At 43.7% G+C, this 17,600-nt stretch overlaps 1 protein-coding gene across 1 annotated transcript in view; it reads left to right on the top strand.

Moving 5' to 3' along the window:
- Positions 1 to 17,600, top strand: part of LOC109307743 (elongation factor 2-like) — a 28,680-nt gene that overhangs the window by 6,418 nt on the left and 4,662 nt on the right. The window contains exons 2-11 of the mRNA XM_019531802.1: positions 5,777 to 5,991; positions 7,196 to 7,377; positions 7,852 to 8,063; positions 9,902 to 10,083; positions 11,785 to 11,890; positions 12,125 to 12,238; positions 13,442 to 13,580; positions 15,704 to 15,899; positions 16,176 to 16,434; positions 17,141 to 17,248. Of these exons, the coding sequence (XP_019387347.1) occupies positions 5,777 to 5,991; positions 7,196 to 7,377; positions 7,852 to 8,063; positions 9,902 to 10,083; positions 11,785 to 11,890; positions 12,125 to 12,238; positions 13,442 to 13,580; positions 15,704 to 15,899; positions 16,176 to 16,434; positions 17,141 to 17,248 (1,713 nt within the window). The remainder of the gene's footprint in view (positions 1 to 5,776; positions 5,992 to 7,195; positions 7,378 to 7,851; positions 8,064 to 9,901; positions 10,084 to 11,784; positions 11,891 to 12,124; positions 12,239 to 13,441; positions 13,581 to 15,703; positions 15,900 to 16,175; positions 16,435 to 17,140; positions 17,249 to 17,600) is intronic.

Here is a 17,600-nt window from a genome sequence, read left to right as displayed (position 1 = left end):
ACCCCCAGTGCTCCTTCCTGCCCATGGCAGGGGTCGGACTCGATGATCTGTCTAGGTCCCTTCCCACTCAGTGAGTCTATGAATCTATGATTCTAAGTAGCTGTATGTGATGCTGGCAGCATTGCAAAGTCGCTGCAGCTGCTCCACCCAGCTCCACGAGGCCTGGGGTGGTTGCCCCGATTTGCACTCCCAGGGATGGCTCTGCACACATCCTTCCACACCTACATACATCAATATCCCACGTACACTCCTCCCACCCACCCACACCCCTCATGCATCTCCCTATCCCTCCACCTGCCCTGAAAAGGAGTACTTCTTGGGCAAGGGAAAAAACTTCTGGTGGCAAAAGTCGGTGGCTAGGTTGCAGGGCTTTTGGTCACAAGATGATGATCAGGGGCCGGGACACCAGTCAAGGGGTGGGGCTACCCTTGCGGCCCTCGGTGCCTCACCAGAACTCGTTAAGCAGCCCTCCAGCCAAAATAATTGCCCACCCCTGCTTTAGATAGAAATAAAGGACGGTTTTTTAATAAATTAACCTTAGTGTTCATCAAGTTTCCATTACTTGAAGTCTTTTTGAAAGATACCTGTTTTGATAGGGAGGTATGCTACAGTTGTGGATGGAACTGTATGTGCCAGGTTTTGGTGAAAATCAGCTTTCGCTAAGCTTGAAGCTAATGCAAGTCTTTCCTTGTCACTGTTTGTTCCCTTTAAACAATTGTACATATATTTTTTAATTCTGAAGGTTTATATCTGTATCTACAAAGTTGCTTGTTACTAATAGCACTTTTGTGGTCAAATTATTCTTTAAGCTATATTTGCTACTTTTCCCCTTCTCTTATCCTGAAAATTTATAAAGTATTACATTCAGTGTCGTGTTAAGTTGCTTTTGGAAAGCATGTTTGATAACCTAGAATTTTATACTTCCCTGGAGATGCTGGAAAAAAAAGGTCCGTCTCCCCAGAAACATTCAGAATACCCAACTTTAGTTGTCTGAACCTGTGCTTAGATTGCCTTAAGAGCGCTCTACAGCAGATCCTCTGCTCCTTTCTCTCTGTAGGCCTTGTTCCCCACGTCCTGTCTTGTACATCTGACTTTATTGATGTAACATGAATGACAGAAGTTTTGGGGCCCAGTTCACTCAGAATTTGTTAGCTCTGAGCAACGTAGAACTGGCTGCAGCCACCTTTATGTATCTTAATTAAGGAGGTCGCAATTTCAGTTTCTTTTAAAAAAAAGAAAAGAAAAAAAAGCTCTAGACCAGTTTTAAGAGAAAATTATGTTATCAGTTGTGGCTATATTGTCATATCTATTGCAACTGTTCTATAGAGTTAAAAACACAGCCATGTGTTTATCGGCTTGTTTTTACTTTAAGTGTTCAAAGAATTTGAGAGCACTGAGGGCAGCATGCCCAGAAGCCTTCCTTTCATTCCCTCTGCATGTGGAGCAGCAGGAGCTAGAAAGGTTGTTTTATTTATTTTTGTATTTGATTTATATGCCAGCCTTCTCAAAAATGCTCAGGGCAGGTTCCAATAAAAGACAAAAACATAAGAAAAAAAAGTACAGCAAAATGATCCCTCTGCATATTCAGAAGCAGTTCACCCCTCTGCCCCTTCTGCTCCTCCTTGCCGTAGTTTGAGATTGGCATCCTTTCGTCTGCGAGAGATGGTGGATATTGCACCCTATGACGAAGATGCTTTGCAGCGTCTCATGTGACTGAATAGGCTGATCCAAGATTTGTATGATCTGTGGCAGTGCTTGCAACTGTGTGTGTCATGGTTGGGCGATTCAGGAGCTGCTTGCTTCCTTCGGACTCTCTTCTCTTCAGGCTGTTGGAGCCAGTTCCTGTTGTGGACTGTGAGGCCTTGGTGGAGATGGTGATGCCACTTCTTCCAATCGCTTGCCAAGGTTTCCCGTTGGTTAGGATCAGTTCCAGATTTTTGCCTGTCAAAGTCTTGCTTTGGTGCTCTCAGTTGGCTTCTTGTTGTGTTCCATATAGGCTGTGTTTTTGATGTAAATGAGAGGTAATAGTTCTTCTGTATTTTCTTCAAACTAGTCCGTATTGGACAATATCTTGCTCAAATGGAGTTTTAGCTAGAGGAAATTTGGGAAGGAAATTGAAACTGCAATCCATGAAACAGCTAAAGCTACATTTGGGGAAAAGAGACTGTCCAATTTGGACTGGTTCAAGGAAAATGCCTTTGTTTGTACAGGACACAAAGGAAGGGGTGACAGACGTACAGCCTTCAGGCTAGATCCCACATGTTGAGCTGTTGATCCGGCCCATGGGTTCTGGACTGACAGTACATGCTACATGGAGCACACACTAGTTCTGGCCCCATGTACCGCACAAAGCACAGATCAGTCCAGGGTACAGGCTGGCTCCGGTGCTGGTCCAGATTGGACCACACTGGAGCCAGCACGCAGGGCTATGGAGCATTGCATGCACTGTGCACCCTGGACTGCCCCTCCATGCTATGTGCAGTGCCAGGTACAACCAACATGCCATATGTAGCACAAGTCCGCAGTGCAGGAGGTCAGTTCTGACCTGGTCTATGAACTGATCCAGTGACTGGCCCCATGTGCCAGATGAGTCTGACACCACTGCACTAAGGAAATCTTCAGCCTCCTGGGTCATGTTTGCAGGCAGCACCATGCAGCCTACACACAGTCAAGTCAGGGCTTTTCATTTCTGTCCTGTTTCATCTGCTTGTAATTGCAACAGAGAGATCTGTCCACCTAGTGGGTCCAGTAGCTGCTGCCCCCTTTCCCCATAGCAAGCAGGTAGAGCCCTCAGCTTGCTGACATCTGCAGCCACTCAGGTCTAGCTCTTGGCCTGTGAGACAGCCCCACAGCACACTTACCACAGCGGCAGCATCCAGGTGGCTGGTCTGCTGGGGAATTGGCCAGCACCACGCAACCGAAAGAGGGCCCGCAGAGTGCTCTGGCCCTGGAGGACTCCTGGGATAAAATGAAGTCTTTGGTGGCAGCAGAAGGGAGGGAGAAAGAGGGTACGCGGCGAGTGCAAGCTGAAGCCCTCTCCACAGCTGGAGCGGGACCAGCACACCCCCACGGAGGCGACCAGGCTGCAGGAGTCCTGGTTGCCGTGGGATCCCTCCTGCATAGATAGGTAGCATACTTACCTGTGGCACCACAGCAGGGAATCTTTCCAGGGCCTGGAGGCCCCACCAGAAAAGGAGACACTGCAGGCAACCGAGCACCCATAAGAGACAGCAGGTACAGAAGCCATGGTGGGTGAACCCACCAGTGTAGACTCGATCGAGCCTCTGCTCATGTACCACAATGCTGAAAGGTATCATGAGGGCAGCTGGGATGGGAGGAGGCCAGCCGGAGAGGGACTGATACAGCCTGCCAGGGATGAAAACCTGTCCAGTGCCCCTGTAGCCACAGCTACCGTATTTGAGCAGGCACAGACCCAGAATCCGCTCGTAGGGCAGCAGTGGTCATGGAGGACCCTAGGGAGCGTGAGGGGGCATTGCCTGAAGTACTGGGTACGTGGCTGGGAGCTCACCTGGGGAATACCCACGAAGGGGAAGGCAGCAGGGGCCAGGTGAAGCCCATCTCGCTGAATGCAGAACATTGAAGTAAAGTGTTGGGTGCGGGTAGTGTTGATGCCCTGCTTTCCCACACCACGTAGGCACATTTAGTTTCCTTATTGTTAAGTTGTGTATTTGTCGGCCAAGAAGGCCTCACCACACTCCCACAGAGGACTGTGCAGGCAGGCGTGCCAGGAGAACAGGCAGCACCAGCAGTCCATCACAGACATCACCAAGACCAGAGTGGACCACCTAAGTGGAAAGGGGTGAGGTGTAGGGGTGGCAGAGCTTCATAGAAGATGTACTGACTGAGCCACCCGGGGCCACTAAACAGCACCTCTATCTAATCTCATATAACATCAAGTTGTGGCTGGTGAATAGGCCTCAGGGTGGCACCCAGGTGGGCACGGCACGCCAGTGGAGGTGCTGCAAGCTTGGGCCTACCACAGCCTGCTTCTCCACTCCGGTGACTTCAGATTTACACTAGTTCTGTTCTGGTGCAGCAAATCAGAGGATCAGGCCCTGGATTATCTTCACGATTTTTTGTACTTCTCTTGGCTGTGGATTTCTTTTATCCTCCCAGTCATACTCTGCTGCCCCTTGCACTGCTGTTTTCTGTTTCCCTCTCCTTTACTTCCTCCCTTCGTTCTCACATCAACTCTGTGTTCCCTCCCAAGTAAAAATGCAATGCAGATGATTAAAAAACAAAAAAGCAAGTAAAGCCTTTGAGCTGGCAATCTGTGTTGGTAGGTTGCAAATATAATATAATAATAACAAAGTTAGAAATACAAGATGCTTCAAATCTGCAGGGTGCAATTCTTGATATGTTACAACCCCTTTATTTGGCTTCAGCACCTTTTACAAGGGCATCCAGTCCTGAGAAAAAGAGAAACAGGAACTTCAGTGCTTTTCAAGCTGATGCCAAGAATCCTACTAAATTATATGGAAAGACTTGAATTAAAGCCAGAATAGAGAGAAGCTAATGTAACTTTGACTTACAGGTTGGAGAATAATACTAATATACTGTATGTGTGTACCTGCACAAAAAGAATTACTTTTAATGAGCACTGTATTTGTTTGAGCAAAACCACTGTTTTTTGAGAAAGTAAACAATGGTAAAATTGAACTGAAATAGAGATTGGTGTATTATATAAAGCACTTGGAATATTTTACTCAGGCATCTAAAGCTGTTGAAGATTGGTTGTTAAGCCTCTACAAACAGGCATACTCAGCGCCTTTTCTCTGCTATCCTCACAATGTGTTAAGTTTTTGAAAGAACACAGGAGACAGTTTCCTTCTGGAAAGCTTCGGGATTTTGTCTGTACTAGAAACGTTTGCTGGGGCAGAGTTGGGTATGGGGTGGGTGTCCCATCCTTTCTCTGCCAGCAGAACTCCAGCTTGTAGTTCAGCTAGAAGCATGTGTAAATTGGTGTAGTTTTCACTTGAGCAGTTGATACAAGCTATACCGGCGAAGAGCTAATCTTGCGGGTAGATTGACCTAGATCAATATATGCCTGGTCTGGATTCCTCTTGCATAGAGGAGTAGGATTATATTCTTAAAATTACATCTCTTAAAGTTCAGTTGTGTTTTTAAATACATTTCTACACATGGATGTTGCACCTTATTTCCATTTTTCCTGAATCAAAGTTACCATGTAAAAAACCAGATGTTTCTAGCCTTCAGGTTTCCTGTAATCATCAAATCATAAACTAAGGTTAGACTACAGTGGTGACATCCAGCAGTAATTCAAAGAAGTTATGAATTGCCCCATTCACTTCTTATATTTGACTCTGAAGACTACCAGAAAAGATTTTAAATGCCAGCATTTTACAGTTGAGGCAGGAGTCCCCTGTGGTTCAGTGGTAGACTCCTTGTCTACCACACAGGAGACCTAGGTTGGATTCCCAGACACTTATACAACTACAGCCATGGAGGCACCAAACATCTGGACTCAGTCTGGTTTTTGGATTCTGTCTCACTGGCCTAAAGGGAGGATGGATGGTCTGGGCAGCCTCCACTCCTCCAAAAATTCCTGCCTAGGCATATACATCAAAGGTCTGGGTGGGCCCCATGCATACACCGTGATCCAGGAGGATCAATGGTTGCCACCACAATTGAGGCTGGCAAATTTTTTGGTATGTGCATACATAATTTGCTTCATAAAGCACCGAGGTTTGGAGTAAAACTAACACTGGTGCCCTTATTTCCTTTTTCCCCTCAGGTGAACTTTACAGTAGACCAGATCCGAGCGATCATGGACAAAAAGTCCAATATCAGGAACATGTCTGTGATTGCTCATGTTGACCATGGCAAATCAACACTGACAGACTCTTTGGTATGTAAAGCAGGTATCATTGCCTCAGCCAGAGCAGGGGAAACACGATTCACAGACACGCGGAAAGATGAACAGGAAAGATGCATCACAATCAAGTCTACGTAAGTATCAGAAAGTGATCTTTAAATTTAAAATCCAAGTCCTGTATTCCAGTGCTGCAAATCTGTCTCGTTGAAACCTCTGTACATTGGAGCTATTTTTATAAGAATACTTGGTATATAAAATAATGTGACTGTCCAGAAAATTAGCAGCCCAGGTTGGATGCAGATCATATCTCCATATTTTGCTTAAACATGGTAAAGATTTATTTTCTGAATTTCTTATCCACAAATAAACAAAAGTTATAGGCATTGCAGTTGATAGGGCTAGTGATGTCATTAACCAAAGCCATTTTGCATCAGAGCCAGGATTTTTTTATATTCTAGATGGAGTTGTATCCTTTGTGAACTGTTTTTGTCCTGTACTTCACCGAGTCTCCAACCACAATAGCTTTATTTTTTGTAATGAAATTGAAAAAGGACCAATTTTATGCTTTTTTTTCTTTTTTGAAATATATCCAGTTTGTTATTGTAAACACTCTTAAAATGAAACCCCTTCACTGACATTTCATTTTCTGAAATATTTTATCTTTTTTTTTTTTTTGCTCTTGCGATTTAATTGGAAATAAAATGATGGCTTTTGGTTTAAGGATACAAGGTGAACCTTTTTATATGACACTTTTTAGTTGTGGATAACTTTTAGCTGAGGCTGATTGTATTACAAAATGCTCTTTCAATACTCTTCAGTATCAGTGTTCGTCTTCTGAGTGACAGGCAGTTGTGTCTTTGCCTTTGGCCACATGCTTGTACTTTGCAGTGAGCAGTATCCTGCACACAGTAGTTTCTTTAATTGTAACAGAATTATCTGCAGCGTAAGCTACTACTCATTGAGCAAGGGTGGCAGAATCTGAACCTTTGTGAATACCAGGATTAGTATCCCTACCTATGATATTTGCAGACTCAGCTGTGACCCTATCCCTGCAGGTCAACAGCTTGAAAAGACACTTGTAGAGTCATGGCTCAAATCACTGGCTACACTGATTCTAGCATGACTTCTGTTCTATTGTGTTAATCTCATAAAAATAGAAATTAATTATAGGAAAGCAAAGTACTGGTTTCTAAGAATTTTATAAGCCAAAGAAATAATCTTCGCTGCTTTCATTTTCCTTTAAGTACATCATGGTGAGAATGTTAATGATTCGTTGTAACAGATGAGCTGCAAATAGCTACGTAAAGTGGATTTATAATACAATTTCTTCTTTTATAGGGCAATTTCCCTGTACTATGAACTTTCAGAAAATGACTTGGCCTTTATCAAGCAGTCCAAAGATGGTTCAGGTTTTCTTATTAATTTAATTGATTCTCCTGGACATGTAGATTTCTCCTCTGAAGTGACAGCAGCTCTTCGTGTCACTGATGGTGCCCTTGTAGTTGTTGACTGTGTTTCAGGTAAGTGTGTTTTTATGAGAGATTTTGCTGTATACTTTCTAAGAAACTGAATAACTTGATGGCAGGATAATGGCACCTTAAATACAATGGGTTTTTATAGTGAAAATGTAGAGTCAACTAGGTTGGAATTGAACGGGCGGTTGTAGCCTGTTCTGTTCACATCCCCAAAGATGAAATCCACCCCGTGTATGTAGAGCCTGTGGGTGGAGTGCAGGGTAGGACAGGCGATCAAATCCATCCTTTACTCCAGAATCAATGTGCAAAACTGCTGCGCAAACTCTTCCCCTTTCCACTATTACATCTGATATTCCAGCCTTTGAACTGCAGCTCCTGTTCCAGTTTACCCATGCTGGTTTCATGGAGCCCTGAGGTTACAGAAGAATTTTCAGCTTGGCTTCCCTGGCTAGTTTGTCTAGCACAGTGACTTCAGTTAACTGAAGAACGTGAACCACTAACACTTTTTTTTTTAAATAGGGGTGTGTGTTCAAACTGAGACTGTTCTACGTCAAGCAATTGCTGAGCGTATCAAGCCAGTACTGATGATGAACAAGATGGATCGGGCTTTGTTGGAGTTGCAGCTAGAGCCTGAGGAACTTTATCAGACCTTCCAGCGGATTGTGGAAAACGTCAATGTCATAATTTCTACCTATGGAGAGGGAGAAACTGGACCAATGGGTAATATTATGGTAAAGAAAACTTAAGTTTTGCTTTGAATGGCATTAAGTAACTAGATCTTGTCACAGGTATATCTGAGAATGTCAGCTTCTGTTCTAAAATGGATCTTTCTTCAAGACTGACTAGCCTAGAGAAGAAACCACATTGTGTCATTCATACATGCAGCACATCAGGAAAGGTAGAGCAGTGGGAGACCAGGCAACCAATTAGGCAAAGAAGCAACTAGAAAACTGAAGTGAAGGGGAAAAGAAAAGTAGCAGAGGGGAGCCAGAGATGGAACAAAGGGAAAGTGCACTGTGCAGCAGAGAAGACAAAGGCAGATGCTTCTACATGCAACTTGCGCTTTCAAAATTTTGTGGATTTGAAAATATTTGTATCATTATCTCTCCTGCAGTTGAGAGGAAGGTATAGCCCGGAGGTCATGCCAGAAACCAGGAGTTAAGAAACTACTTTTCTTGACTCTGCTCTTAATTTACGTATGGTCTTGTGAGGATAATGGTACTTCTGCTTGAGAGATTCTGTAGAAGTTTTGTGGTGATAACATGCCAAGCTCTGTGCGACTGTTGTGTGGAGTATGGTAGAATTTTGGAGCATCTCTTATGGAGCATGATTAGTTCTATGCAGTTAGGTTATCAGGGGATAGTGCGTCAATGGTCTTATCCTAAATGTTTATGAATCTTCCATGGAAGAGCTAACCAGAGAAGCCAAGCTGGGAATTCTTATGTAGCCTCAGGCCTGCATGGGAATTCTTATGCGCTGAGCCTCAGGCCTTCATGGACAAGTTATTTCAACTTTCATGGAATAGCAAGACACAGAAGGATGAAATAACTTGACAAGATCACAAGCAGTCAGTATGAAAGAGCTTAAAATAAAGTAGTTGCCAACAGTCCCATCTTCCTAGTGTAATTTCCTGTTTGTTTCTGTGGCAACTCTACTTCCAACCTCTGCTTCACAGTTCTAATGGGAAACTACTGCTCTAACAGAGAAACTGCACTGCCGCAGGCATATAATCAGTTTTATACATTAACTGCAAGATATACTGATTCCCCATAGCCACATTTTCAAGTCTGCCTGGCTGAAGTTTGACCTGGGAATCTGTATGTAGTTTTTGCTTCGTCTGTCAGCTATGGTTGTATTCTAAGCTGTGCACATTGAGGTTATTGAGGCTGAGGATACTTAGCCACCGAAATCAGCCCACTTTGAGACATGCGCTGAATTTCAGGCACCCAGGTTTCAGTTCCCAGAGGAACTTCAAAACCAAAAAATCCCAGAAATTCATGGAAATATTTCATAGATTTCATAGATTTCATAGACATTAGGGTTGGAAGGGACCTCGGGAGATCATCGAGTCCAGCCCCCTGCCCAAAGGGCAGGAAGTCAGCTGGGATCATAGGATCCCAGCAAGATAAGCATCCAATTTACTCTTGAAGGTGTTCAATGTAGGTGCTTGAACCACCTCCGCTGGCAGACTGTTCCAGACCTTGGGGGCTCGGACAGTAAAGAAATTCTTCCTTATGTCCAGCCTAAAACGGTCTTGCAGGAGTTTGTGACCGTTCGACCTCGTCATCCCTTGGGGCGCTCTGGTGAACAAACCAGAAGATCTTAAATGAGATTTTCTATAAGCATGTTGGTAAAACATAGTAAGATGTGTTTTTTTGTTATTAAGGATCTTGCCATTGGGGAAAATGGAATTCTTTAAATTAAGTTGCGCCAAAATATGTGTTGTCAGGACTCCATAATATTAGAAAATAGTTCTGGTAACCTCCCTCCAAATGCATGCCACTGAAAACAGATCATATGCTTAATCAGTGTCTTGTAAAATGCATTCACTTTCATTCTGGGTTTTTAGATTGATCCAGTTATCGGCACTGTTGGGTTTGGCTCTGGTCTGCATGGCTGGGCATTTACCCTGAAGCAGTTTGCCGAGATGTATGTGGCCAAATTTGCTGCCAAAGGTGAAAAAGCCCAACTGGCTCCAGCTGAGCGTTCAAAGAAAGTAGAAGATATGATGAAAAAACTCTGGGGAGACAAGTGAGTGATGAAACATATATAGGTATATCCTTAGAAGCCACAGTGATGCACCATTCAGAAGTATCATAGTGATGTATCTTGGTGATATATTTAATGCATGTGTCTCCACAAACTGCAGTCCATTCTTTTACAGAGAGGTTAAGTGGCAGTCTGGAGATCTAGACGTAGAGGAAGGGGGCAGCACAGCACGGGCAGAGCCTTTGCAAGCGGCTCCCCCGTGCCTCTCCCTCGGAGGCCAGGTGCTTGCCTAGGATGGAGGTGGGTGGAGCAGAGAAAGCTGTGCTGGGAGCTGAGACAGATGCACTCTCAGCCTGCTTGCTGTCCCGGGCAGGAGCCCCAGCATGGGTGTCTAAGGGCTCCTGAATCCCGGGTGGGCAGCAAGACATCCCATTCCTGAAGGGCTGCATTGCCCGGCCAGCAAATCCGTCCCGAGGGAGACGCGTAGGGGAGCTGCTAGCCAAGGCCCTGAAGGGAGTCACAGGGGGAGCCTGTTTCTGGTGCTTTGATAGGGGCCCTCCCACCTCCTGCCCCCTCTGCTGACTTGCCACACACGGACAGGGACCGCTGCTGCCGGAACTGCCGCTCCATCTCCAGTGTCTGCACCTTGCAGAATAGCACCCACTACGTTGTCATCTTGGCCATGCCCAGTGGCAGTGCGAGGCTTGGCTTCAGCCTGAGCAGTCACAAAGTGTTAAGGCAACTTTATGGTGTCTACACATGGTGCCTTAACTAATCATGCCTAAATTTGATATTTGCTTCATGCAGGTATTAAATTTATGCGTGATTAGCCTAAAATCACTGTTTTTAAGGCACATTAAGGGTGCACGCATGTAGACCTGTGCCATTTATGTGCCTTAAAAATGGCTAATGCGCCTTGAGTCACCATGTGTAGATGCACCTGCTTAGAGAGACTGGATTATCAGAAATTTAGCATGGAATGTTCCTTGTATTGCACTAGGTGAGCAAAATTAATATGCAACAATATAAAGATTATGAGATGATCAACAGGTGATTGGACCTAGCGATAGTTGTCCAGTTGAATTCTGTGGATTTCAAATCGTATCTTGGAGAAGGAAGAATTCACATATGCACAGATTCATTTTAATGACATGGTTTGGCATTACCAAATATTAGCAAATGATCAGCAGGTGGATTAATGCTTGAAAAGAGATCTTGAGGAGAAAGCTGATTTGGGAGCTAGGGACTGCCTGTGTTTAAACTAAGGCACTCCTATGCAACTATGGAATCCCAAGTGTAGGTGTTTGGGGAGCTTTAGAGAAGCTGGAGTGATTCTTCTGAGAATCACAAAAGGAGTTAGACCCTCAGGTGGAACTTGGGAGTTCTTGTCAAATTTTTAGCTTAACCCACTCAGGCTGGCTAAAGGCACAAACCTAAACTCAGTACTTGGGGGTCTGATAGAGAACAAATATTTGCTTGCTGTGCTTTTAAATCCAAAGGAACAAACTTCTTCTCCATATGAATATAACAGTTCTGGAATAATTAACGTAACTAGCTGGGACCCTCCTAGCTAATTTAGTTTTTTGACAGCGCACATTAAGCATGGAACTTTCTCTGAGAGGCTCTGCAGTCAGCAGAAATCCAGAAAAGTTTACAAACTGGATGAGTGTCAGCTTTTTTGTTAAATGTTTTTCTTTCATAGTTCAAATTAAATAAGTAAAATACTTTAAACTTCCTCTTTAGGTATTTTGACCCAGCATCTGGAAAATTCAGCAAGTCTGCCACCAGTCCAGATGGAAAGAAATTGCCACGAACATTTTGCCAGCTCATTTTGGATCCCATCTTCAAGGTAAGGCCAACAGTTTTTTCAGATAGAAAAATGTTTTCAGGGATTCCCCCTGGTTTAATTAGAAAGAGGCTAAAACTTTAAACTTGGGTTCCAAATGAGGAATCTGTTACATCTACAATATATGAAGTGTCATTGTCTCATTACTGACACACAACATGCAGCAGCATATTTGAGCATAATTAAAATGTATAACAGTAAAAACCACCCATCATTTTGACAAACTTTGTTCTCTAGATCTTTGACGCTATTATGAGCTTTAAGAAGGAAGAAACAGCCAAGCTGATAGAGAAACTCGACATCAAGTTAGATGCAGAAGATCGAGACAAAGAGGGCAAACCACTCCTTAAGGTATTCTACAGTGTTCTAATCTAGTTATTCAATTTGGCTTTCTACTATCCTGATTTAATAGGTGTTAATGGAATAGGAACATTTTGCTGCTGTTTCCCATCTGGTTTCACTATCAAGCATTTAACTGGAGCATTTCATGCCTCTCATAAGGACCTATTGTTTATCAGTTACAAAAGTTGGAATGTATAGATAGGTAACGGGGCTAAAGGAAAGCTTATGACATCTAGAGCATTATAGCTTATTGTAAACTGTTTGGAAGTTTGAGCCTAGAGATATGGGAATAGTACTTTAGTCTGCAACACAAAAATAGCATGTTTTTAAAAAGGAGAGAACTTTGCACGCTCAAGTTGAGCAAAAACCAACAGGCATTTAAAGCCTGCTAACGTGGCACTAGCACAAAGATGTGTGAATATATCAGCTGCTGTGGGAATTACAGTTTCAGTGTGGTCTCAGGATGCTTCCATGTGTGGAATGTGCAAACCAGTGCCACTGATCTGTGGGAGACTTTCTAGAAAAGCAGGATCAGAATCCATGGTTCCCCTTCACCCAATTGAGCCATACTCCCACAGCTTCCCCTCCTGGATACCTAGTGTGCCGGTTTCAAAAGGTGAGCTAGAAAGGATGCAATGTCTATACCATAGCTTGAGGGGAAGTAGGAGACGGATTTAAATTCCCTCTGGGTGAGGGAGGCCTAGGGCCTGCATCTCTTGCTGCCTGGGCAGGTGCCCTAACAGTTTTTAAGCTATTGGGCTAAAAGGGGGATGGTCCTCCATAGCTTTGGGGGATTAAAATTGGGCAAAGGTGCCAAGAATTGCCGTGCTGTGGTTACAGAATGCTACTTGGGTGCATAAAGGTCAGACAGACCCTGTGTGCCTACTGTTAAGTTAGTCTCATCACACATTAAAACTGACATTTCTCTTCACAGCTTCAAGAGTTTAATTTTAAAAAGTAGCTTCCAACTGAAATGTAGCTCACGAGCTTGAAAAAAACTTGAGTTTTTAGAACATTCCCTTTGCGTGATTCCAGCGCACAGGTCACTGGAACCAAAAGGGAGCCAATTAGTCTGTTAGCTTTTGGTGGTGCCAAAAGAGTATTTGATTTAGCCATCCTGGCTTTTACTTCAGTTGTACAGTGTATATTTCTGGGGTCAGCCAAGTACCTCAAACTTGGCTTCAGTTCTGATTCAGTATTTGGGATTCCCAGGCTGTAATGCGTCGCTGGCTGCCTGCTGGAGATGCCTTACTTCAGATGATCACCATACACCTGCCTTCCCCTGTAACTGCACAGAAATATCGCTGTGAACTTCTGTATGAGGGGCCACCTGATGATGAAGCTGCGATGGGTAAGCAAGCAGCTCTCCTTGTGGAGTTAGGTTACTGATTCAGTGGTTGTAGAAAAGACAGATGCCCATTATTACACCCAATAAAGTAAAAGTGACCAGCTTACAAGCTGCTTAGAACAGACTGGGGTTTTGTAACTGCATTGGGCTGGCATTTTTCTGACTTTCTTCGTTTTATTACTGTGTCTGTGCAATGTCTAAGGTTCATGAGATCCCCGTGTGGATGAGGCTCCTCGGCCCTTCCCAGTACAAATGTGTGATAGCAGTTCCTTGTTGTCAGTGTTGCTCAGTGAAACTGGATGCTATCCAATTCACTTTCAAAGAGACTTGGGGTGATGCGCAGTGACCTTTGGATGGATAGCACATGGAAATGAGAGAGGAATTGCATGACCCTAGATCTCCCGGCCGTATTTATGATAGCCTAATAGGGAATCCTGTTGACCCGTTTCCAGTATCGCAGGTGTCAAGTGAAGTCACAGCAGCAGTACTGCATGGTTTGTGTCTGTTCACACCGCTGCTTCAATTCCAGGCCACTTTCATGTGGAGTCCCACAGTATCTTATCTTGCAAAGCTTAAATGAAGTCACCAGAGAATGTGTCAGTACTGCGCAGATATCTCTAGTACCTGAGGCAAATGATACCATTTCCAAGCTATCCAAATGCTTTGTTCAGATCTGCAGCTGGCCAAGGCAAAATTTGGAAAAGAAAAACTATATCTGGAGGGAGAGCGAAACCCTGTGAAGAATGTATCGCCTCTGGGATATTGTCCTTCGCTGAATGTATCTTCAACCTCATTGATACCTAAATCTCTTACTATGTGTTAGAAACCTAAATAGCTGTGGATCCAAAAAAGCCATCTAAAATGGGCAAGAAGATGGTGCTTCCTTCTGACAGATTTAGCTTAGATTTAGCCACAGGGATGCATGTATTTGCAAGGGCTGGACTTGATTAGAAAGTCTTTGCTCCTAGGGCTTAAACCTAGGTTTCAAGCGGTTCAAATCACAACAGACCATTTGCTTAGTTGCATAGTTCCCTGAGCATATATCACTTCAATGTCCTCTAGTTTTTCAGGTCGGATTGGAATATAGGGCCAGAACTTACATTTTTTGTCATCTTTAAAGTTCATATGGAAACGAGCCAAGTTCCCAGAGGGGACTGTGTGATTGGCTTTTCATGCCAGCTGCACTCTAATGAAACCTATAACCCGCTGAGTAAGCCATGGGCATGCAGGAGGCAGAGTGACTGGTGAATCTTGCATTTATGAAGCTTGATTGTGGAAGAAATGAGGATGACAAGATCCCTTGGATCTCTCAAGCATACTTTAACCACCCTTGCAGCAGCAGGACACTGGCCACCATTAACCTCCTAATTTACCTGTGAGGTGTTAGGGTGTTATGCCTTGTGGTTGTGTGCTTAGTTTTACTAATAGGTTAGACAGGGATTTGTATGGGAAGGTTTGGATGGGGATGATCCTGCCTCAGGCAGCGGTTGGACTAGATGACCTTCAGAGATCTCTTTTAGCCCTGCTTTTCTGTGATTCTATGACAGGAGCTACCATAATTCTTATAACCTAATCAGCCCCAACCCTCTGTCACACACACAGGCCCCAGTCTGTCCCCTGCTGTTAAGAAGCGGGCTGGGGGGACAGTAACGTAATTCAGGGCTGCCAGCTGGTAGCCCCAAGCTGTATGCAGCCCACAGGCCCCAACAGCTGCCTCTGGCTGACATGTGGTGGGGAAGAACCCCAGGGGTCTGCATGCCACTTGTGCAGCCTGCACAGCAGGACCACATGCTGCTACTGCAGCCTGCGTGAAAGGCAGGGAAGGATCAGTCTGCAGTGTGGGGGGATTCCAGGAGGGTTGCTATCACGGTGTGCAGCCTGTGAGGGATGTGCCCCAGAGGCTGCATGCAAGCACCACATGCAGCCACTAGCTATTCCAGAGCTGGACAGCCTGACTTATTTAATAATATTAAGTAAACTTAATTGTGGAAGGCACCTGTATTTCAGAGTGAGAGGATCCGCAAAAAAAAAAAGCTGGTCTGAATATGTAAGAGGGGAAGGAAAGGCTCAGCAAAGTGTTAGCCCTTGTCTTGAAGCCTGAAGGAAAATGCATTGTTTTACTGCAGGTGTCAAAAACTGTGATCCTAAGGGCCCTTTGATGATGTATATCTCCAAAATGGTCCCCACTTCTGATAAGGGACGTTTCTATGCCTTCGGACGGGTCTTTTCTGGTGTTGTTTCTACCGGACAGAAAGTTCGAATCATGGGCCCAAACTACACGCCAGGCAAGAAGGAAGATCTTTACCTAAAACCTATTCAAAGGTAGATGGAATTAGTTTGCTTCTTTTGAAGAATGCATGCAACAAATTATTTGCAAAGTCTGTTTTGGGAAACCTAATACAAGAAGGATCGTTTCCTTTGTCTGTCTGTCTTCTTTTTTTAAGACCTCTTTATAATTTTTGGGCTTATATAACAAAATTAAAAAGCCAGAGGGAAGGCAATTATAGAAACTACCTTTGTATAAAAAGGCTTAGTTTTTGGAAATACTGAGGATAAATCAAATATTCAAGGACTGTTGCTCATCCTCTGTCTTTATAGAACCATTTTGATGATGGGTCGTTATGTTGAGCCCATTGAGGATGTACCTTGTGGCAACATTGTTGGTCTAGTTGGTGTTGACCAGTTTTTGGTGAAGACGGGTACCATTACCACGTTTGAACATGCACACAACATGAGAGTGATGAAATTTAGTGTTAGTCCAGTTGTACGTGTTGCTGTTGAAGCAAAAAACCCTGCTGATCTGCCAAAACTAGTTGAAGGTCTAAAGCGGCTGGCCAAGTCTGATCCTATGGTTCAGGTGAGTGTTAGCTGTAAGTTTTAGATTTGGAATGTATTGGTGTGCAGTGACATTTTCTGAGGGACGACACACTCGCAAAGAGCTTTCGTGACCTACTATGTAGAATCTGCAGCCATACGCTTTTGTGCTGTAAGCATGTGATAGAGTACAAGTCAACAGAGATTAGTCTAGCTAATCTAAAACTGGAAGCATCTCAGGAAAGCCCTAGAGGTTGCACTTCTGTTTCTGTGTTCTCACTGAAACAGTGCTCCAGCATGATTGGAGATATTTATTGTTTAAGTGAGGCTGCAAAACTGAGGCCCCTACTACTTACCATTCATTGTACATCTTCCAACAGCATGGGTTTTGTTAGCTGTAGCCTCCTAGCTAAATTGCAGATAGCAAATCAGGCAGGACAAAAGCTGTGCAGCTTCAATCTGATGAAGCATTCTTCACTTCTCATCCTAAATTACTTTAGTAGTGTTTCCTGTACGATGTTTAAATCAGTTGCAACGTTTCATTTAAAATGCTCTACATTCTGCTGGTGGGAAAGCATTTCATAAACTATATATTCAAAAAGGCACTGCATTAATGTTAAGAAGATACTTCGTTAATCTTCTCAGCGAATAGGTATCACTAACAATTTTGGAAAAATATACCTGTACATTACTGATTAGTCTATAATAAGTATTTACTTCTGTTGCTTAACAAGCGTTTCTTGTTCCAGTGTATTATTGAAGAATCTGGTGAGCACATCATTGCTGGAGCTGGTGAGCTACACCTGGAAATTTGCCTTAAAGATTTGGAAGAAGACCATGCTTGTATTCCCATCAAGGTATGTTGGCATATGAGCAAACTTAAAGTATAGACTTTTTCGAAGACAAAAGGGCTCCTAAATTATGCACTGTTTCTGAAAACCTTCATTTGCACTAAGACTTCAGTTGGCAGTGGGAAATTAAGTTACTTGTTTTTTGGGTTTTCTTTTTTCCACTGGATATTTTCTGTAAAACAGACGGGAGGATAATGATCACACCTGTAAATACACTAGCATTCTTCAGTTTGTCTTGCATCAGGGAACACTTGCATGAGTGAAACTGGGTTTAAAACTTCCTAAGGAGAGGAAACAAGCAACGATGGTTATCCAAAGGGGAACGGGCATTTTCATATCTACTATCATGCTAGACTTC

Source organism: Crocodylus porosus, unplaced genomic scaffold, assembly GCF_001723895.1.
Source record: "Crocodylus porosus isolate Cpor-Errol unplaced genomic scaffold, CroPor_comp1, whole genome shotgun sequence".
Taxonomy (NCBI): Eukaryota; Metazoa; Chordata; order Crocodylia; family Crocodylidae; genus Crocodylus; species Crocodylus porosus.
Note: the sequence above shows the minus strand (reverse complement) of the source record. Positions and strands in the feature narration are given on the sequence as shown.